Here is a 23,133-nt window from a genome sequence, read left to right as displayed (position 1 = left end):
CAAATCAAACTTCAACTGTGTTGAATATCTCTTATTCTGCGGCAGTCACCCGCTACATCCTCGACTGCTTGTCAGACTGACTTGACCTGGGTTCAGTCAGACAGACCAGTTAATTCAGGAAAAACACTTACTTCAGCAGTCACTCAGTCTACTACCGGGTCTCAGATTGAAATTCAGCCTTCGACATCAAAGACATCTGCTTCACAGCCATCTCATTCAAAAACAGCTACTGACCAAACAGGAAAGAAGAAAGGAAAAAGGTTAAATAGAAACTATCCACCTATTGCCCCATGACCTTCAGAGGTCCCTCTACAAAACTCGTTTGAACCTCTGGATATGGAGGTTACTCCTTCCTCACAAGGCAGTCGGAGGAACAGCTCCTCCTCAAACGACCCGTGAACGATCACCAATTGAGCCACCATGACTCAGTTGGATAATATAATTCAGTGGAATTGCAGAGGGCTTAAAAATAACTTCAATGACATACAATTACTCAATTACTCATTCAAGACCTTCAACCGTCAGCATTATGTCTTCAAGAAACTTATCTTAAAAATACTGATAATTTTAACTTAAGGCGATACACTGATTATCATTCTTTCTCTCCCCCAGGAAATAAGGCTACTGGAGGCTCTTCTATTTTAGTCCATCAGAGCGTCACTCATAGCCCTCTGACTCTAAAAACGGATCTTCAAGCTGTTGCCGTTCGTCTGACTCTGCACTTTGTGCTGACATTGTGCAGTTTGTATATACCCCCCTCTTCCAGTATTCAACAATCAGATCTTCAAAAACTCTTTGATCAACTTCCGAAGCCATGTCTTATCATGGGTGATCTTAACGGGCACAACCCACTTTGGTTAGGTGTCCGTACTAACACCAAAGGTAAACTCCTGGAGGAATTCATTTCAAATAACAATTTATGTATTTTCAATGATGATTCAGCCACTGATTTACATCCAGCTACGGGAACATATTCTTCCCTGGATCTATCACTTGGTGACCCCATTTTATATAATGAATTTGACTGGATGGTCCATGACGACCTATGTGGGAGTGATCACTTTCCCACCATTCTCAAAACAATTGACCCTGGTGATGATCCACCGATATTTAGACGGAACTTTGCCAAGGCTGACGGGTCGTTGTATAAAATATTGTGTAATGATAACTTAAAACCTGATGTTTTTCTGAACAGCGAAGACCCAATACAGTTGTTTTCCGATTTATTGAATGACATTCGCAAGTCTTCCGCAGTTCCACATATCCGTAAGCCATAGTTCAACAATGAATGTAAACAGGCCAGGAAGTGTAGGAAGAAGGCTGAAAAGTATTTTCGCCGACACCCTACCGTACATAATCTTGACAAAGTTAAAATTTTAAATGCCAAGGCTAGACGTTCTTTTAAACAAAATAAGCGTCAGACTTGGCGAAATTATGTATCGAAAATCAATTCAAGCACGCCTACGTCAAAAGTGTGGAACATGATTCAAAGAATAAAGGGCAAAATCTACTGTTCACCATCTGAAAGATGGTGATAATTTATTAACAAATAAATCTGACATTGCCAATAAACTTGGTGAAACTCTCGCCAAGCATTCATCTTCATCAAATTATGTCCCACAGTTTCAAAAGTTTCAGAAACATCAGGAGAGGAAAAGATTAAACTTTAACTCAGAAAACGGTGAGGATTATAGTGAATTATTTTCAATACATGAACTACATACCTCCCTTGAGCAAGCTCATGATACAGCAACAGGGGCTGACAATATCCACTATCAGTTCCTAAAGCACTTGCCTGAATCGTGTCTGGAAACACTGCTAAATATTTTTGATTCAATATGGACTTCAGGGAAGTTCCCATCTTCCTGGCGTAATGCCATTGTAGTCCCCATTTCAAAACCTGGCCGGGATCATACTGATCCATCAAATTATAGACCAATCTCTTTAACGAGTTGTGTCTGTAAAACCATGGAACGAATGGTAAACAATAGATTAAATTGGTATCTGGAAACCTATAACCTTATAACAAATATTCAATGTGGTTTCAGGAAACATCGTAGTACCATTGACCATTTGGTACGTCTAGAATCCTTTGTCAAAAATGCAATAGTAAATAAACAACATGCAGTATCGATATTCTTTGATTTGGAGAAAACATACGATACCACTTGGAAGCATGGCATTTTAAAGGATTTACATGACTTCGGTTTAAGGGGTCGTTTGCCTCTTTTTATATCACAATTTTTAAAAGACAGGCAGTTTCAAGTCCGAGTGGGTTCAACCCTGTCTGACCATTACAATCAGGATCAGGGTGTCCCACAAGGCAGTATTTTGTCTGTAACACTTTTTAGTATCAAGATAAACAGTTTATCCAAGGTTTTAAATGATTCAATTGATGGATCATTATTTGTGGATGATTTTAATATTTCCTGTCGAGGTAAAAATATGCATACAATCGAACTAAAAAAATCAAAAACTAATTGTATACATTTTTGTAGAAAATCTAAGCCGCATAAAGACCCAGAACTATTTTTAAATGGCTCTCCCATCAAAGTTGTAAAGGAGGCCAAGTTCTTGGGTCTAATTTTCGACTCCCACTTGACCTTTTTGCCGCATATCAAATCACTAAAAACAAAATGCTTGAAGGCACTCGATCTACTGAAAGTACATCAAGTTACTCTCCTTCACCTCTACAGGTCATTGGTCAAAGCTTGATTATGGCACCATTGTATATGGTGGAGCCTGTAAAAGCAACCTTAAACTTCTTGATCCTGTCCACCACCAAGGTTTAAGACTTTGTCTTGGGTCTTTCAGAACATCACCTATTGATAGTCTCTACGTTGAGGCCGATGAACCATCTCTTACTCAACGGCGTATAAAATCGTCTTTACAATACATTACTAAATTATACTCTAATGAATCTAACCCTGCCCATAACTGTGTGTTCAATCCCCTTTATGAGGACTTATGCAACAAAAACTCTTCTCTTGTTCCGCCTCTTGGACTGAGAATTAAGCCATTTATTGCTGTTTCCGGCATTGAACAGGAAAGTATAGCTCCGTCCCGTCTTCTTTCTTCTCCTCCTTGGCAATTGGTTAGGCCACAAGTTGACCTAACATTAACTGGATTTAAAAAATCAGAAACTAATGAATTACAATATAAACAAGAATATCATCAATTAAAAAGTAAATTCAGCAACTATAAATTTATATACACAGATGGGTCCAAGGACGGTGGCGCAGTGGATTGTGCCACTGTCATTGGATCCAGAACAATATCGTCTAGATTACCGGATAATAGCTCTATTTTCACTGCTGAAGCTAACGCCATATTAACGGCTCTTCAATATATTCAGAAACATCCTAAACACAAACAATACATAATCTTTTCAGACTCTCTTTCTTGCCTTCAGGCTATTAAAAATATTTTATGCAGACATCCACTTTTAGTAGAAATTATTGAACTGTGTAATGATCTTGCCACTGGCCAATACGACATCGCCTTCTGTTGGTTACCCAGCCATGTAGGAATCTCAGGTAACACATTGGCCGATCTTGCTGCTAAGGCAGCACTCAACAAATCTGTGAGACCACTTCTTATTCCTTACAGTGATTATAAAGCCACCATTAGATCTTATATCCGTGATCTGATGCAGAAGAAGTGGGACACCCAAGTGGGTATAAACAAATTACATGCGATAAAACCCTCTATTGGTTACACCTACTTGGGTTGTCAGTCCAGATTTGAAGAGGTCATTATGCGACGATGTCGCATTGGCCACACAAGATACACACACGAATATATACTAAAAGGTGAGGATCCTCCGTTTTGTATCCCTTGTGATGAAAGAATCACAGTCAAGCATATTTTGCTAGACAGTGTTGAGTATTCCATCACAAGAGAGTCATTTCAAATCAAGAACGATGAAGGATCTTTTTAACAATACTAGTTCTCATATAATCATAGGATTTTTAAAAGCATTAGATCTGTTAGCTGATCTGTAAATAGATATATATTTTATAATTGGAAGTTTGAATTAGTAACTCAAATTGTTAGTGGCTGTACCCTCAAAGGGGGTTTAAAGTACTGTAAAATTATTGTCCTCCTGAGAGGGTACGTAAGTCCCGAAACATTTGATCTAAATTAAAGGTTTCAAGGTTTTTAATCGCAGTATTTTTGTTATTTTAATGTATGGCTAATTCTCCGCATAAACGCCAATGACTGAAGGGATGATGTGAATCCAGCTAGGGTCCATGTAGGTAGCAAAAGTAATGTAAGTCCCCATGGTCCCTAGTATGGTGATCTACCTTCAGTTGTTGGCAATCCATAGCCCATTTTTATATTGTATTGTCCTCTTATAGTTGAACTGTTCTAGATCTAATAACTAGTTTTACATTCTCTGTGATATTCTAGTTGTTTTACTGTCCTTTGTTAACAGGTTTTTGTATGATATAAATATATTCCATTTCATGTTAAATTGTTCTCGTCACGATGTGGCTGAAATATTGCCGATGTGACGTTAAATATTAACTCACCCACTCACTCACTCACCCATGAACATCTGTAGTCAACCTAGTGAGTTAATATTTAGCGTCACATCGGCAATATTGCAGCCATATCGTGACGAGAACAATTTTAATTTATATCAAGATTAGAATAAATAAATTTAGTACATAAAAACCTGCCATCGAAGGACAGTAAAATACTAGACTATCACAGATATGAACATAAAACTAGCATGGAAAACTAAAATACTGTAATCAGGAAAGACAATACAATATAAAACACGGGCTATATGTCACCAACAACCAAGGGTAGATCACCATACTAGGGACCATGGGGACTTACATTACCTTTGCTACCTGCATGGATCCTAGCTGGATTTACATCATCTCCTCAGCTGCCAGCGACTGTGAGAAAATTTAGCCAAAATTTAAAATAACAAATATACTACGTTTAAAACCTTGGTACGTGAAAATTTTACTTTGAAAGTTCTGGGACTTACGTACCTTCTCAGGGGGACAATAATTTTACAATACTTTAACCCCCTTTGAAGGCACAGCCACTAACGATCTCAGTTTGCCAATTTACACTACCAGTAATAAAATAACATTTATCTATTTACAAAACATATTGTTCAAAATTTATCCAACAATTCTATTTCTTTTAAGAAACCAATTATTAGATGATAATTTACTTTATTAAAAAGATTCTTAATTGTTTTGGCACTGAAATATTTATCCCTTGTGATAGAAAAATCAATGCAGTCAAGCAAGACATGCTTGACCGTGATTCTCTCATCACAAGGGATACAAAACGGAGGATCTTCGCCTTTTAACAAATACTCATGAGTGTATCTTGTATGACCAATGCGACATCGTCGCAGAATGACCTCTTCGAATCTGGACAGGCAACCCAAGTAAGTATAACCGATAGTTGGCTTGATTTGGTGTAATTTATTGATACCTACTTGAGTATCCCACTTCTTTTGCATAAGATGACGGATATAAGATCTAATAACAGCTTTATAGTCAGAGTATGGAATTAAAAGTGGTGTTACAGATTTTTTCAGCGCTGCCTTAGCGGCAAGATCAGCCATCGCGTTACCAGAGATTCCAACATGGCTGGGTAACCAACAGAGGACGATGTCACATTGGCCAGTAGCAAGAGCATTATACAATTCAATAATGTCTAATAAAAGTGGATGCTTGCAAGACAGATTCTTAATAGCCTCAAGGCACGAAAGAGAGTCAGAAAAGATTATGTATCGTTTACATTTGAGGTGTCTATCAATGTACTTAAGAGCCGTCAGTATTGCGTTTGCTTCTGCAGTAAAAATAGAGCTATTATCTGGTAAGCGAGAAGATATTGTTCTGGATTCAATGACAGTGGCACAAGCTACGGTGCCACTATCCTTGGATCCATCTGTAAATAAGGATTTGTATGTATTATATTTACTTTTTAGCTGATTAAATTCTTGTTTATATTGTAATTCATTAGTTTCAGATTTTTTTAATGCTGTCAGTGTCAGGTCAACTTGTGGCCTAACAAATTGCCAAGGAGGAGAAGAAAGCAGGCGAAAAGGGGCTATATTATCTAGTCGAATGCCTGCAGCAGAAAGGAAAGGTTTGACTCTTATGCCAAGAGGCGGAACAAGAGAAGGTTTCTTGGTGTACAAATCTGCATAGAGAGGAGTAAAAACACATTTATATGCAGGATTTGATTCGTTAGCGTAGAGTTTTGTAACATATTGTAAAGCTAATTTTACACGCCGATGGGAAAGAGATGGCTCATCGGCTTCAACATAGAGACTGTCAACAGGAGAAGTTCTGAAAGACCCAAGACAAAGTCTCAGACCTTGGTGGTGGACAGAATCCAGTAGTTTTAGATTGCTTTTGCACGCTCCACCATACACAATGGAGCCATAATCAAGTTTAGATCTGATGAGTGATTGATACAGATGTAGCAGGGTAGCTTGATCTCCTCCCCACTTTGAACCAGACACGACTTTCAACAAGTCAAGCGCCTTCAGGCATTTATGCTTCAGGTATTTAATATGTGGTAAGAAAGTCAGATGAGAGTCAAAAATAAGTCCCAAGAATTTGGCCTCCTTTACAACCTTGATGGGAGTGCCATTTAAAAATAGTTCTGGGTCTTTGTGTGGTTTATATTTCCTACAGAAATGTATACAATTTGTTTTGGAATTAGAAAATTTAAAGCCGTTTTCAAGACACCATTTATGGATTTTATTGAGACATAATTGTAGTTGCCTCTCTATTGTATGCATATTTTTACCACGACAAGAAACATTAAAATCGTCCACGAAAAGTGATCCATCAACTGAATGACTTAAAACCCTTGAAAGGCTGTTTATTTTAATACTAAATAATGTCACAGATAAAATACTGCCTTGTGGGACACCCTGATCTTGGTTGTAATGATCAGACAGGGTAGAACCCACTCGGACTTGAAAGTGTCTGTCGTTTAAAAAGTTAGATATAAAATGAGGCAAACGTCCCCGTAAACCGAAATCATGTAAATCTCTTAAGATACCATGTTTCCATGTGGTGTCGTATGCCTTTTCCAGATCAAAAAAGATTGACACTGCATGTTGTTTATTGATTAGAGCGTTCTTCACAAATGACTCTAAACGCACCAGGTGATCAACGGTACTTCTGTTTTTACGGAAACCACACTGGATATCGGTTATAAGGTTATTGGTTTCCAAGTACCATACAAGTCGATTATTTATCATGCGTTCCATGGTTTTGCAAACGCAGCTTGTGAGAGAAATTGGTCGGTAATTTGAAGGATCGGTATGATCACGTCCGGGTTTAGGTATTGGGACTACTATAGCTTCTCGCCATGATGATGGAAATTTTCCTGATGTCCAAATGTCATCAAAAATATTTAAAAGGGTTTCTAAACAGGATTCTGGTAAGTGCTTCAGGAGTTGATAATGTATATCATCAGCTCCTGTAGCAGTATCATGAGCCTGCTCAAGAGCAGTATGAAGCTCGTGAATAGAGAATAGTTCATTATAATCTTCTCCATTATCAGAATTGAAATTTATAGCTTTCTTTTCATGTTGATTTTTATATTTTTGAAATTCAGGTACATAATTTGAAGAAGATGAGTGTTTGGCCAGGGTTTCTCCAAGTTTATTTGCAATATCTGATTTATTTGTCAGTAGTTGGTCCCCATCTTGGAGGTGGTGAATGCTAGATTTTGTGCCCTTACCTTTGATATTCTGAATCATGTTCCATACCTTTGATATCGGCGTACGTGCATTGATCTTTGATACATACGTTCACCAAGAATGGCGTTTACTTTGCTTGAAAGTACGTCGTGCTTTAGCATTTAGAATTTTAAATTTATTCAAATTGTGGACCAGAGGATGGCGACGGAAATAATGTTCAGCTTTTTTCCGAGCCTTTCTAGCCTGTTTGCAATTATCATTGAACCACGGTTTTCTAATGTGTGGAAGTACAGAGGACATAGGAATACATTGTTTGGCTACGTTATTCAATTCATCAGAAAAACACTTTGCGGCGTCAGCAACATCAACAAAAAGTTCAGGTTTAAGTTTGTCAGCACAAAGGGTTTCAAATACAGGCCAGTTAGCCTTCTTAAAATTCCATCGGGATGATGGAGGAACATCAGAGGGGGTTACCGGTGTTAGAATTGTTGGAAAGTGATCACTTCCACAGAGGTCGTCATGGACGCACCAGTCAAATTCATTCAAGAGATTTGAGTCAGTGAGTGACAAATCGAGATTAGAATATGTACCAGTACCAGGATGTAAATACGTGTGTGAACCATCGTTATAAATGCATAAGTCATTATTTGAAATAAATTCCTCAAGTAATTTACCTTTATTGTTGGTGTGGTCACTGCCCCAAAGTGGGTTGTGGCCATTTAAATCGCCCATTATGATGCATGGTTTGGGAAGTTGATCATAAAGTGCTTGAAGATCAGCTAGCTGAAGCGTCAATGTTGGAGGAATGTAAAGTGAGCACAAGGTAAAAACAACGTGCATAGTTATCCGAACTGCGACAGCCTGAAGACTGGTATGAAGCAACACAGGACTGTGGATCACACCCTGCTTTACTAGAACAGAAGATCCACCAGTAGCCTTAGTCCCTGGTGGAGAGAATGAATGGTAAGTATTGTACTGACGTAAAACAAAGTTGTCAGTTTCTTTTAAATATGTCTCCTGGAGACATATTGCTGACGGCTTATAATCTTGTATTAGTAAGTGTAAATCATTAAAATTGGTCCTGAGGCCTCTGCAATTCCACTGAATTAACGAACTGGAAACGCTCATGTGACAGGAGGTTGCACGGGAGATCTATTTTTCCCTTTTCTAGGCGACTTACTTCTATTGCGCCGAGGGGGGAGAGGAGCGACATCCATGTCCTCCAAAGAGTGAAACCTATTATGTATCCGTATAGGATCACGCTGACCCTTCGGTACACGATCTGATTTATCTTGCTTTGTGTTGGTCGTCTTCACAACAGGAGATGGTTGTGATACCGATGTAGGGGCCAATGGCGACGTTGGTATCATTGTAGATTGATCTTCAGTTTGTGATGAAGAAGAACATGATGATTTTTGAAGACGTTTAGTCTGAACTGGAGTCGAGGACTCTAGCCACGTGTATTCGGTCTAGCAAGCTACCGAATGACATGAAACAGGTCTGGAAACATTTTGGACTGAGGCAGAAGCAGTAGCCGCATAAGATGGCCCTGGTTTTTCAAGAGCAAGAACATACGCCTTCGCTTCTGAAAAGGTGATATTGCGGTCATGTTTCAGTTTTGAAATTTTGTTTTGAAATGCCCACGCAGGACAGTCTCTGGAAGATGAGGGGTGATTCCCTGAGCAGTTAACACATGAAGGAGGTTTATCACAGAGTTTACTGTCTTCACATTTGCCACCACAGCGATGACAGGCAGCTGGGTTATGGCATGATTTTGAGCCATGACCATACTTTTGACACCTGTAGCACCTAAGGGGATTTGGGATGTAAGAATCCACCCTTAAATGACAGTATCCAGCTTTTAGTGATTCTGGGCGTTTAGGAAGACCGAATGTAAATACATACGTGTTGGTCTTAATAATTTCTTTGTTTCGTTTTGATGTAAAACGTTTAACAGCTGTAACTCCTTGTGAGCTTAATTCCGAAAGAATGTCATCTTCATCCATGTCTGAAAGACAACGACTTACATCTCGGACAATGCCTTTACTGCTGCTGAGAGTCCTGTGAGGGGAAACCGTTACAGGAACATTCGCCAAAGACCTTGTTGATAGTAGGATTTGTGATTGAATCTGCTTTTTGCATTCAATCAGTAGACAGCCAGAACGGAGCTTTTTAATTTCTTTCACGTCACCTGCCAGACCTTCAGTACCTTTTGCGATAGCAAACGGATTCAGTTTCAGTGGACCATCATTTGGTGAAGACATGACTAAGAAACGAGACCAATTTTCAGAATTACCAACGGCAGTAGGAGTCTCATCTTCAGAGGATAATGAATCATCAGATTCATACGATCTTTTTTTGAGTGGGGGTGCCATGGTTGTATTAAATATAGTTCGCCCTCCTAGCTCCCCACCCACCATGGAGTGTCAACAAGGACGATGCCTTATGTCCATGGACCTCCAACAGACGGCACCAGGGATACCAGGAGGGTATACTCAAGCAGGAGAATATCTTGAAAAGATACGTCCTACCAGATTGGCCCATGAGCCATCGCCTTCTGGGCATAAGACTCTAGGCAAGTTCGGAACATCATAAATCGAAATCAAAAAGTTTGAAATGAACAATTAGGCCAAGACTCAAAATAACACAGTTCCAAAATAAATTTGTGCAAAGACATATATAAATGTAATCCATGCACAGGGCTTGGCATGACCAGCCGATCGGTCGAACCGGGCCCACTCGACCACCCGTCTAGGCGAAGCCAGGGCCAAAGTGGTGTGTTGAGCAACAGTAACACGGTTGCAGGCCCCCACCGCTCTCAACCACCAGGATCCCTTCCTCCGCCGACACAGGGCCGCAACCCACGGCAAACGGGTTGGTGGACCAAATATCCCCCCCGGGTCCACTACGGGGGTGTTGGCGAGCTCTTGGCGTAACCCAGCACCCACCACGAGGAGGTGGCTCGCCACGGGTGCCGTAGTCAACCTAGAGTGATCAAATATTGGATTCGACTTCTGCGACAAGAACCACATAGATATCCATAGAACTGTTATATGATGTTAAAACAGCTGGATGAGAATGGCAAGTCTACCTGGGTGTCAAATGTACGACATTTGTTGTTTGTAACTGGATTCTCATATGTGTGGATGATACAAGATGTCGGGACCATAAACCGTTAATATACACGTTTAAACAACGTTTGATTGATATATATATTTACAAGATTGGCATGACTCCATCAACAACTAAAGTTTTCTCGATCACTACAAGCAGGTGAAACTGTCTCTTCTGCAACCTGAGAGATATATTACATTGCCACTGGATAAAAAGTTGAGACGAGCATACTGTAAACTCCGAATATCCCTGCACAATTTTTCTATGAACAAGAAAGGACGAGAAAATACCAAACTTGACACTGACGCACTATGTCCTCATAGCAGCCTGGGTATGGAAGATGAATTACACGTGTTATTTATACTTAACATCATTGAAAACGCACCACCCCTAAAATTGTGGATTTCTAAGAGCAGAAGTGAGCAATCTATGTAAATTTTACATATTTGTGTAGACCAATGTTTGATAAAGAAAAGAAGCAAAAAACAATCAAGCAAAACAGTGAAGATTTAATGCAGCTGACAATGAAATAAAGATGGGGTCAAAATGGAAAGTCAGTAGCGTGTATGACCCCCGTTAGCAGCAACACAAGCTGTGCAACGTCTCCTCATTGAACGGATAAGTCTCTGAATAAAGTCCTGAGGAACTGCATTCCACTCTTGCTGCAAGGCATTGTCGAGTTCCCCAAGGTTGTTGATCTGCGGACGACGTGCGAGGCGTTGGCCGATGTAATCCCACAAGTGTTCGATGGGTGACAAATCTGGTGACAATGCAGGCCAATGAAGTAGAGGAATGTTGTTGTTAGCCAGATACTGTATCGAAAATCGTGCAGTGTGGGCTCGAGCATGTTGAAATGTGTGCAGATCTTGATGCTGGTGAAAGAAGGGAACGACGTTGTTCTGAAGAATGTTGTCACGGTAGTAAACGGCATTCACTCTGCCACGACAAACAATCAGAGCGGTTCTGTGGTGATAACTTATCCCTCCCCACACCATAATGCTGCCTCTACCCCACCGATCGGTTTGCACAACACAATCCTGATGATAACGTTCACCCCGTCGACGCCATACCCGTAGACGCCCGTCAGCATTTCGCAAGTGAAAGCGCGACTCGTCGGAGAACACCTCACCATGCCAACGTCGTAACAACCACACACGATGCTGTTCAGCCCATTGTCGGCGTTCACGGCGATGCCTGTCAGTCAGGATGGGTCCAACGTAAGGGCGTCGACAACGTAACCCTGCCGCACGGAGACGGCGTCGGACGGTGGAAGCGCTGATCAAATCACGTCGACCCTGGACAGCGTTGGCGGTTCTGGCAGCGGGCAAGGTTCGATCCCGAATATGGCGCCGTACAATGTCTCGATCTTGACGAGGGGTGGTAACACGTGCCTGACCTGGGCGTTGCCGGTCCCTGCTGGATCCTGTTTGTTGGTATCTGTTAGCAAGCCTCAGAATGGTCGAATGATGACACCCAAATCGTCGTGCAATGTTTCTGCTTGAAGCGCCGACATGCAACATACCCAAGGCCTGTTCTCGTTCCTCTGGTGACAATCTTGGCATGGCGAAAAAACTTTACTTACGAAAGTACTGCGAAAATGAGAACGGTTTTGTGCCGAAGGTCATTTATACCCCTGAACAGCATGCTTTCTGCATGCAATTTGTGCCCTTCGTGTGTGATGTGCATGAATTTTGTTGTTTTCATGTGATGTGTTCGATGATGTGTTCGAACGATCCGTTTTTTACTGTAGAGCGTTATTTACGATCTAGTGTGTTATTATCAAAATTCCCACCATTAATTTTCCATTTCCAAAAGATTCTATTGCCTTATTTCAAAATTTACAGGTGGTGCGTTTTCAATGATGTTCAGTATATTTGTAACAAAGATGAATCTCTCAGGAACAAACGTCTGCCTATTCGCCACAATATCAATAACCAATGTATGATAAATTTGTTAAATAGTGAAAATGTTTCAGTTATTACATCCGTTGCTCTATATCTGAAAAATGTTTTCAATGTAAAATTTTTGTACCAATTTTTGTATATTTTCTTGTAAATGTACAATGGGCCATGTGGTCAAGGTACTGAATAAACCATTTTCCATTATGTGTAATAATCTGATATAACAGTCCAGGAGAGGACAACTGTGAGCGACAGAACATCTTTTCCTTATTCAACTAGTCTGTAATACATCAGTGACCGACAATGTGGAAAGGGTTATGTCAGCTTCATTTCATCAGGTGGCTGAGAGAGATGTCTTCCAACCTGTCTACAAATAAATAACATCACTGCTGGTTTATTGATATGATACACATTTGAACCATGCAAGGAACTGGTCATTTATTCTAGGTTTGTTGACTGGTGTATTAAGCTGATGTGATGAAAATTTGAAAAATACACTCTTCCAACGCATACCAAACTAAACTAGAGGCCAAAAGAAAGGCCACCAAAATAAAAACGACTATAAATTGTCAAAATATTCTAAATTAGCTAAAAACACATCTCGAACACATGTCTGTTCCCAGCGAACATTTGGGCTTGCATTTCGTATTTTATAGAACAAAAACGAATCTACGTGAATAAAACGAAAACTGTACAAAGTTATCCGTATGAAATTTGGGTATAAATGTTTTGTTTTTTTCTGTAACATCATTTTAATCGATTGACAACCTGGAACATGCCTCGCTTAACATCAGAGCAGAGAGAGAGAGAGAGTAAATGGTATGTTACAGATGGAACAGACACAAGAGCATGTGACTAGGGCCATGGGATGCTGCAAACCCACCATCGGAAGATTGGTCACAAGTCTACGACAGACTGGCAGTACTACCGATAGGTCAAAGAGTGCTAGGCTGAAGGTCTCTACCTAACACGAGGACCAATATTTACGGGTGTTGCGCTCGAGGAACCGATACGTCACTGTGACGTTATCAAGAGTCAACAGTACTGGACATCCAGTCAGCAGACAGAGTGTGACCAGACGACTCATCATTCATGGTCTCTGTACCGATCGACCTTTCAAGGGCATGACGTTGGCGTGGCAACATCAACATGCCAGACTGAGATGAACCAGGACTGTGCCACACCGGCAGCAGTGAAACTGGCGAAGAGTGCACTTTGCTGACGAAAGCAAGTTCCAGTTCTTCAAGATCTGTCCCTAACTGAACACCTTTGGGAATAACTGGGACGTCGTGAGCTATTGACGAGGATCGCTTTGGCAGCTGCTCTGATAAAGGAATGGTGTCGGATCTCTAATCAAGACTCAGCTACAGTGCTAAAGGTGGCCATACCTCTCATTGAACAATATGTGCTGCTGATCGAATATTGGACAATGCACCCCAGCGTCATTCATGTGATCTTAAATCACGAGCGGCGTCGTTTTTGTTCTCGTTATCCATCAAGTTGCTGAATGATTGATTTTTGCAATAAAACATTTAATGTTACTATACTTAGGTTAAGTCTTGTATTAGACCCGCAAAACATTTGGTGGAGTTTCTTTTGGACGCTAGTGTAATACAAAGTCGTTAATATATGGTCTACCTGGATGTTGTTATGTGTCATAATTTCAAAAGCTACTGCACTGATTTTATTAAAACTGCCAACAAGAAGATACTTTTGTGAGTTTGTATCGGGTGTGTAGATCACTGTCTATGTGTCGATTACTGACTTTGATTACAGGTGAAACTAATGCTTACCTTTTAATCAGGATATATTTTCTACGTGTGATCAATGTTTTGTTAAAGGGGATTGTTTAATTGTAGGACCCAAATCACGGCTGGGTAGATGTAGGCGCCGCCTACGTTGGACCCACCCAGAACAGAGTGTACAGACTCATCAAGGAACTTGGACTACAAGTGTACAATGTCAATGAAGAGAAAAGGACTATCCTGTATACTAATGTTAGTAACTAATAGTTAGCCAACCCATTTGTTGGCATTAACTATGACAATCTCTGTTTATGACCATCTTTAATGATTGGTGCCTTGTCACTCACTGAGTGTATTTTTACGTCTCAAGTCAGCGAGCCTGACAACCAATTGTGAGGTTGATGGAAGGCAGCATCTTATAGATGACAACGATTATTACGATATTCTCAACATGTATAGTCTTTCAGGACTTAAATAATTTAATGACAGTAAGAAGACATTTCACCCTGACCTTAGCAAAGAGTAAACCAATCAGTGGACACAACATAAATTTTAAATTTTCTTGAATTAGATACATTGTATGGAACTTCTTTAATGGACAGTCACAAAGGTACTACCTGCATACTTGTGTCATGTGATGTCTGAATATTTTCAGGGTTCCTGGTCAGCCTTTAAGGGAAGAATACCAACTCTGAAAAATCCTATCAGCTACCTGGATCAATACAATGCAATGAGAATCATTGACAAGATGGCTAAACAGGTACACAGCAAAGCAATTGCTTGATGGTTGCAATTACCTTCTCAAACAAAAACACCAAAAAAAGGATTGACAAAACAAATACTTCTACTCTTTGGCTACCTTTCCATCTCCAAGTATATCTACATAATATATTTCGAAACCTCTGAATATTCAGAACACTTTGAACTGATGTCCAAATCTTAACATGTAAAAACACATCAAAAAGACGTACCCGAGTACTGCAGCAGTTTTGGTCATTTCATGGCAGACATTCTACTGAGAGTTATCTCCCATCCCATTCCGATGCCCATGCTCCTTAGGCGAAGTATTTTGGGAAAAGAGCTGTTCATACAATCACTTAAGCAATATCTTAAATCACATTCATGATGGGATGATATGTACCAGTATTAAATGTGCGCGTATGATGTTTCGTTTCCATGACCCGCCACATTGGATAACTAAGAATTTTCTTAACTAGTTAGGTGTCCTCGTGAGGTTTATTAAAGTTACGAAGTAAATTAAGAACAAAATCACTTGTCTAAGTGTTTTCTTACAAGTTAAGAACGTTGTTATGGAAACTCTTAACTCTTAAGAAAAGTCTTTGAACCTTTATGAATACCACCCCAGTGAACTATATTCATCATCCGTCCTATAGGAGCCTTCACTTCTCGTCTGCCGCTTAGATACTGGTATGACGATCTTGTAGTAATCCCACTTTTTTCGAGACCATCAGTAGCTTGACCCTTTGAAGATCTATGACGTTCGCTCGTCAAGCAGAAGACCCGGGTTCGATTCCCCACATGGATACAATGTGTGGAGCCCATTTCCTGGTGTCCCCGCCGTGATATTTCTGGAATATTGCTAAATCGGCGTAGAACTAACCCCACTCACTCACTATGAACATGAACCAGGTAACAATGGAATGAACGTAGTAGTATGCTGCTTGCAGGTGCCCGTCGAAGCTCCCTGGAAGGCAGCCAAGGCGAAGGAGTGGGACTCAATGACTGTACAGGAGTTCATCGACTCTATGTGCTGGACGAGGTAAAGGAATTGTGTTGTATTATAGATAGTGTACAAGCGCAAGATGTATGATGCCATAACGGTTTACAGTTCTGACGTCTGACAATACCTCTGTCACAATAGTATCAGACCTTGTTTGACTCATGGAAAGCAGAGAGTGATCACCCTGTAGGCAGGTTTTTTTTCAATTACATTGGAGAGTAATAAACGGAATACTAAAGTCGCTTCCGTGAAATACCATTTTGATTGTACTTGAGAAACATTTAGTATCAAACCCGCTTTCGCTTATTTGACTCCAAATCATTAACTCGTACAATAAATATGACATTACACAGAAGGCCGCGTAGGATCTTCTATATGCCTCTCATCCTGATGGTGGTTACAATTAGCATTTAGAAAGAGTACAAATCACTGTTAGAACTAGAGAATGACTTCTTTTTAAAAAGACGATGTTTGCTCTTGCACCTTCTGTTATATTTCAGGGAAGTGAGAGGAATACTCAAGATATTCATCAACTCTATTTTTACATCCGAGGACCATCAGTTGTCCCTTCTATACTTCCTCCAATATATCCACGGTGGTCATGGTTTCAACAGGATATCTCTCATCACTAACGGAGCACAGGTAGAATGTTAATTTCAGCCTGCACACCACCGACAATGACCTCAATGTCAGTATGGTGTTGGTTGAATGTTAGTCTCAGACTGCCCTAAACTCACAGAGACCTAAATGTCAGCATGTTGTCTCTCATCAGTGATGGAACACACATGGTCTGATAGTCTCAGTCTGTACTCCATCCATACAATGGATACAATGTGGATACCGTAGAAACAGGTTGTCCCTAATCAATGATGTACCACGCAATGAATGTTAGTCAAATTCTCGTGAAGTATGCAAGATCTGTCGTGCTTACCCATTGTTTATGTCTTCCAAGGAGAAAAAGATCGTTGGTGGGACCCAGCAGTTGTCTGAGGGGATGAGTGACTGGCTCGGTGCTGATGTTCATCTCAACTCCCCAGTCACCAGCGTGACACAGGATCGTGCAGGAGCAATTGTCCAAACCGTTGATGGGAAAGTCGTCAAGGTCGGTAATTCACACTTGCCACACTGGTGTTATCTTTCTGCATCATGCTCCCTGGATCAATGGTTGAAGCATAAAGCTCTGTAAACCTGACTATTGGTATAAGATGCATCGGAAACACTCACATAAACTGCTTGAGAAATGGTGATAAAGGTACAATGACAAGGAAATGGGCAAAAAATGTCACTGTAACTGCATATCACCGACAGTGACAAAAAAACTATCAAAACTAAAATACTGTCGAACCCTAATCTCTCGAACATTAGACGAATTATAGGTTGTGTCGAACTCATCTCGCTGTCGTTTTCCTTATCTGTATCATTATTCTGTGCTGATGTATCAAACACGTGGATAACTCGATTTCTTCCCTTGGTCCCGACGTGTTCCACACAACAGGGTTGCACTGTAATCATAAAATACCACACTGCCCCGGGTGACTTAAGGAGTGTTTTCTCTTCCCCTCAGTGCAAATACGTGATCAGCGCCATGCCACTGCCGCTGATATCCAGAGTGCGCTTCACTCCTCCGCTACCTGGTCTCAAGGCCCAGTTGATTCAGCGAGTCCCCATGGGCTCCATCATCAAGACAAACATGTTCTACAGCACCCCATTCTGGAGAGAGCTTGGTGAGCACATGTCACGATATATGGAACTAATAGCTGGTCTGCTGTTATTGATGAGTTTACAGATCCACGTGGAAGAGCTAAATATGTACATGGCATAGCAATGTTTCATCACTAGTCGTATATGGTGTTAGAGATCGAGGAGGCAATGAAGTGTATTTCCAGTGACACTGATGTTACAGATCCAGCTGGCACGGAAGTCTCCCGTCACCAGTCATGAGCACTCTTACAGATCTAAGTGGCAAAGGAGTGTTTCGTCACTAGTAATGTTACGAGTACAAATCTAAATGGCACACCCTTGATACATTTTAATGATGCATAATGATACAGGTCTAAGAGGCAAATGAGGTTTTCGTCACTGGTAGTGTTACAAATCTAAATTACACATCAATACTACATTTCTAGTGATATACAAAGTTACAGATCAAAGTGGCACAATATCGTCTCATCACTAGTGATGTTTGATTTACAGATCTGAGTGGAATGGCTTCGAGTGATACAGGGCCATCTGCAGCATGCTTTGATGACACAAAGCCAGGCGGCTCCCAAGGTTCGATCATGGCCTTCATCCTGGCTGACAAGTGTCGTAGCCTGAGTCAACTTACAAAGGAAGAGAGGTGGGTCAATGTTATGTCAGTCATCTCTATCAAAAAAGCCTGCAAACAGAAGGGTCTGGTCCAAGAGAACCAGTAGTTGATAACTTCGTCAGCATCCATGTCCATCAGTGTGCCATGTCAAATTGTACAATATGCTCGCCCTACTACTATTACTACTACTACTACTACTACTACTACTACTACTACTACTACTACTACTACTACCAGAAATATTCTTAGCAAAAGATTATATACATGAACAGCATGTAGTTTGTCTTTTAGTCTAAAACCTGTTTAGAGTGTATGTCATGGTTTTCTTCAGACCTGGGGCAGTCAGTTTTGTTGTTGCTAGAATAGTATTTCAGTATATACTGGACAAAAATAGTTAGAGATGTTTGTAAATTTTTGAAATTCTGAATGATGATGTATTTATTCATTGGCATACTGATAAAATATTAGTCACAAAAATACTAGTATCCCTAAACGATTTTGTCCAGTATATGTTATCATGATAATATTGTTATACGTCGTTTCAGAAAGCAGAAGCTGTGCCAGCAATTTGCAGAAATATTTAAAAGCAAGAAGTTTTTGGAGGTAATAAGTTTGATGTTCGTGAATAGTTTTAGTGTTTGCTCTTCAATGTTTCATGGGTACATTCTAATAAAGAGAAGAACATATCTGGTTCATGCAATTTGATATCAGCCATCTTTAGACCTTTCTTATCACTCAAAACAATACTTCTTCAGCCTGTCGGATATGTGGAGAAGAACTGGATGGAGGATGAATATTCTGGGGGGTGCTACTCGGTCGCACTTCCCCCTGGAGTACTGACAGAGTATGGAAGGTAAGCTGTACCACATTACACTGGTTCAGTATTCTCGGGGGTGCTACTCGGTCGACAATCCACAGTATGGAAGGTAAGCTTCATGACATTACAATAATTCAATATTCAGGAGAATGCTACCTGGTCACACTTCTACTGACTGAGTATGGAAGGTAGCATAGGTGACATAGTCACACCTCACCCCCAGAGTACTAACACAGTGTGGAAAGAAAGCGAAATGACATTACACTTGGTAACATGATAATGCTTGACAATGCTGTCTCAGCTAGCACAAAAGTGCTCCCCTCACAATGTTATTACGACAATGCGCCTGCCAAGGGGGTGGACACATAGCAAAGTGTGGTAGTTTAATACTGAATAGGGAACTTTATGTTTGCGCTTCCCTTGAGTGTTTGTATAGAATAGAAGATACAGCCTTAATACAGTATTCAGTATTCTCCTTACTCACGAACGCACGAACGCACTGACAGTTGAGTCTGATCATACGAGTGTACATTGCTTTGTCATGCCAACTAAAGATGATTGTCAGTCATTACTGTTATTTGAGTGGAGACATATTTCATGCATATGACGAAATGTTTTCTTCAGGGAGATCAGGAAGCCATACCACCGTGTGTATTTTGCTGGAACAGAAACAGCAACAGAATGGATGGGGTACATGGAGGGAGCAATCCAGGCTGGGGAGAGGGCAGCCAGAGAGGTGGGTGACACATGTTAATATGGAGTGACACTGGTGTAGAAATGGGTGACGCGGATGTAGACATGGGAGCCACTAGTGAAGACTTGGGGTGATATTTGATGTAGAAAAGGGTGACACTGGTGTAGAGATGGTGACCACTGGTGTAGACATGGTGACCACTGGGTGGAGATGTGGGGGTCACTGGTGGAGACATGGGGGTCACTGGTATAGAAATGGGAGTCGATGCGACACTGGTTTTGCAGGTGTAGACATGGAGCGGCAGATCGCACGTGTGAACAAAAAATGGGAGGTCACAGGTAAAGGGAAAGATCAAAGAAACAGAGATCATAGGTATAGACACAAGGTGGGAGGTCACACGTGTAGACATGAAGAGGAGGTCACAGGTGTAGTCATGGAATGGGAGATCACAGGTGTTGCCATGGACTGGGAGATCACAGGTGTTGCCATGGAGAGGGAGAGTAACAGATATTGAAATGGAGCGGGGCATCACAGGTGCAGACATGAAGTGGGAGGTTAACGGGTGTACACGTGGCGTGGGAGATTGCAGGTATGGACATGGGGTGGGGGTGGGGCACAGGTGTAGACATACAGCGGGGTCACAGGTGTATCCTTGGAGTGGTGTCACAGACATGGAGTGAGAGATCACAAGTGTAGACATGGAGTGGGGATCACAAGTGTCACGGATATATTGGTGATCCCTGTTTAGTGAATCAATCGTGCACACAATATCCTTGTGTCAAGTCAACTTCAGGGATGATAACAGTATATCCACATTTTAACGGATTACTAGAAGAAACAATTTGTTATTTGCAGGTGTTATTTGCCGAGGGAAAGATCAAAGAATCAGAGATTATGCAAGATGAACCAGAATCAAAGGACTATCCTGCCAGTCCCATCGCGACTTCATGGATGCAAGCGAACTCGCCGTCTGTGACTACCGTGGTTGCCGGCGCAGTGCTGTCTGGCGGCGTTGCTCTAGGAGCAGTCATTCTCCAGTTGCTGGATACTGACATCTTTGGTTAAATCCACACCAAGCAGATATCCCAGCTACATGTCAGTGACAGGCAGTCTAGTGACTGACATATTGACATTTACTGTTCTCTTGAGATAAAATGACTTCTGTGGTGGAGGTCGGTTCTAAGCATGGTAGGGCTAGTGGTGCTTTGTGATAGGGTTTCCTGGTGGCACGCAATCAATCTGCAAGTGCTGGGTTAGGGTTATTTATCTGCTTATGCTGTAATATTTTGCCCACTGTTTTACTGAAGAAATGTTATTAATTTTCCGTGTTCAACACATCAACGTGCTTCCATTCATTTATCAATATCCTATCCATCACTTGTTAGGACTAAAAGTGGAAATATTTTCCTAACAATTACCATTAAATACATGTTTTTAAATGGTCAGAGAATTTTCACATGATTGTTTGTTTTGGCATTTGTTTGAAGTAGGGTGTTTGTAATCAGATGAATCTGGCATAATGTAACCATTTAACATGATACTAAGCATTCATTTATTGTATTGTAATTAATCAGTCATATACTTTGTTTACTTTGAATGTTTTGTGAAAATTAACATATAGCTACTTTATATTGACATGACATTATCTGATTGCATATTGAACAAGCTAATAATAGTATACATAACATTATATTAATGGACATTTATGATGCACCTTTGCAACGCACGTGTGCATGCTCTATATGAGATATAGTGCACATCTTTGACGTGGTAAAACAATTTTCATAAAATTAAGATGTCAGTTGTGTGAGTTAACATAACTTCAGTATATTCATAGTTGAAAATGTCTTACAAGATCCACAAAAGATGCTCCAGAGTATATTCGAATCCACAAAAGATGTTCCAGAGTATATTCGAATCCACAAAAGATGCTCCAGAGTATATTCGTGGACAGGAAAGTTGAATGTTCTTTGCCCACTTTCAACTAAACATTCCAACATTATTATTTTTCTGGCAATAAAAGCTTCGATGGTAAATATGTCTTTCAATATCTTCAATTATCAACGTTTGGAATTGTGTTTTTTTAAAGAGCATGTGTAAATATACCTCTTAGCAGGTAACAGTAAGTGAGTCACTAATGGGTTCTTACCCAAAAAGCCAAACCAAATCAATTTTTTTGTCAAATGATGTGCTTGGATACGTGTAGTAATCCACTGTTGAAGTTTCTTCCAGAAAGTTTTCGTTTCCTCACAATCCCAGTATACATGGCATAAGGTCTCATCAGATCTACTACAAAAAGAACATATTGTATTGTCAACCAGATTCATCCTAAAAAGTTCTTTAGGGGTACATAAGTCTATATTGGAAATCTACCAGTTTCACATCTTTTAAATTCTTTCTGCAAGTATCAAAAATCAAACCTCAATCAAATTCAATACAATTGTTTCCCATTTGTTTCCCATTTTTGACACCTGTGGGGTTTAACATTTTCAGCTAGCAATTTGTCATAGAAGACCCTTCAACCTTTTCTTGGGGCTATGAAATCCTTTTGGAAAGAATTTATGGCGAGGTTATTTGTGTTTAAATATCCATGTTCCTTTATAGTCTTTTTCCAAGATTCAGGTAAAATATACATAACATTTTCAAGATCTAGATATGTACCTCTCACACTAAATTTACGCTTCAAATGTTCAAAGGATATAAACCCATGTTAATCACATAGGTCCTTGATTGTCAAGATTCCTCTTTTAGCCCAGTGTCTAATAATGTGGTTTGAGTTTTTGAAATTGTTATTCAACCATAGGCGCTGGGATAAGATTTCATTAATATTCTCCGCATCAATATTATTTATGGTACAATATAATTTCCATGCTCTTAAAACATCTTTCCGAAAAGGATTTTCAACTGCTGTTATATTCTGAAAGTCTGCCCCATATTTTAGTATATTCTTAAAAGAGAAATTGCATGGGATACAAGGATTTGTTTATGTCAAGTAGAGTTTGAGAGTAGATCATTTCTTGGCGATAACAACGATCTTGATATCAATCATGCGTAGACCCCCCTTTTTATAAGCTCTTTTTTAGGTGCTCCGTTTGATCTGGTGTTTTTTTTGTC

The 23,133-nt window shown here is 40.3% G+C and overlaps 1 protein-coding gene across 2 annotated transcripts in view; it reads left to right on the top strand.

Moving 5' to 3' along the window:
- The window catches only part of LOC137281553 (amine oxidase [flavin-containing] B-like), a 32,175-nt gene extending 10,120 nt beyond the window's left edge, over nucleotides 1-22,055 (top strand). For both annotated transcript variants that reach the window (XM_067812857.1, XM_067812858.1), the window contains 11 exons: nucleotides 14,574-14,711; nucleotides 15,115-15,219; nucleotides 16,148-16,239; nucleotides 16,701-16,842; nucleotides 17,153-17,302; nucleotides 17,765-17,924; nucleotides 18,394-18,538; nucleotides 19,054-19,111; nucleotides 19,264-19,361; nucleotides 19,950-20,061; nucleotides 20,875-22,055. In XM_067812857.1, the coding sequence (XP_067668958.1) occupies nucleotides 14,574-14,711; nucleotides 15,115-15,219; nucleotides 16,148-16,239; nucleotides 16,701-16,842; nucleotides 17,153-17,302; nucleotides 17,765-17,924; nucleotides 18,394-18,538; nucleotides 19,054-19,111; nucleotides 19,264-19,361; nucleotides 19,950-20,061; nucleotides 20,875-21,084 (1,410 nt within the window). In that variant the 3' untranslated portion in view covers nucleotides 21,085-22,055. The remainder of the gene's footprint in view (nucleotides 1-14,573; nucleotides 14,712-15,114; nucleotides 15,220-16,147; nucleotides 16,240-16,700; nucleotides 16,843-17,152; nucleotides 17,303-17,764; nucleotides 17,925-18,393; nucleotides 18,539-19,053; nucleotides 19,112-19,263; nucleotides 19,362-19,949; nucleotides 20,062-20,874) is intronic.
- The last annotated feature ends 1,078 nt before the right edge of the window (nucleotides 22,056-23,133 follow it).

Source organism: Haliotis asinina, chromosome 4, assembly GCF_037392515.1.
Source record: "Haliotis asinina isolate JCU_RB_2024 chromosome 4, JCU_Hal_asi_v2, whole genome shotgun sequence".
NCBI classification, from domain to species: Eukaryota; Metazoa; Mollusca; class Gastropoda; order Lepetellida; family Haliotidae; genus Haliotis; species Haliotis asinina.
The sequence above is the reverse complement of the archived record's forward strand: the minus strand, read 5'-3'. Positions and strand labels throughout refer to the sequence as shown.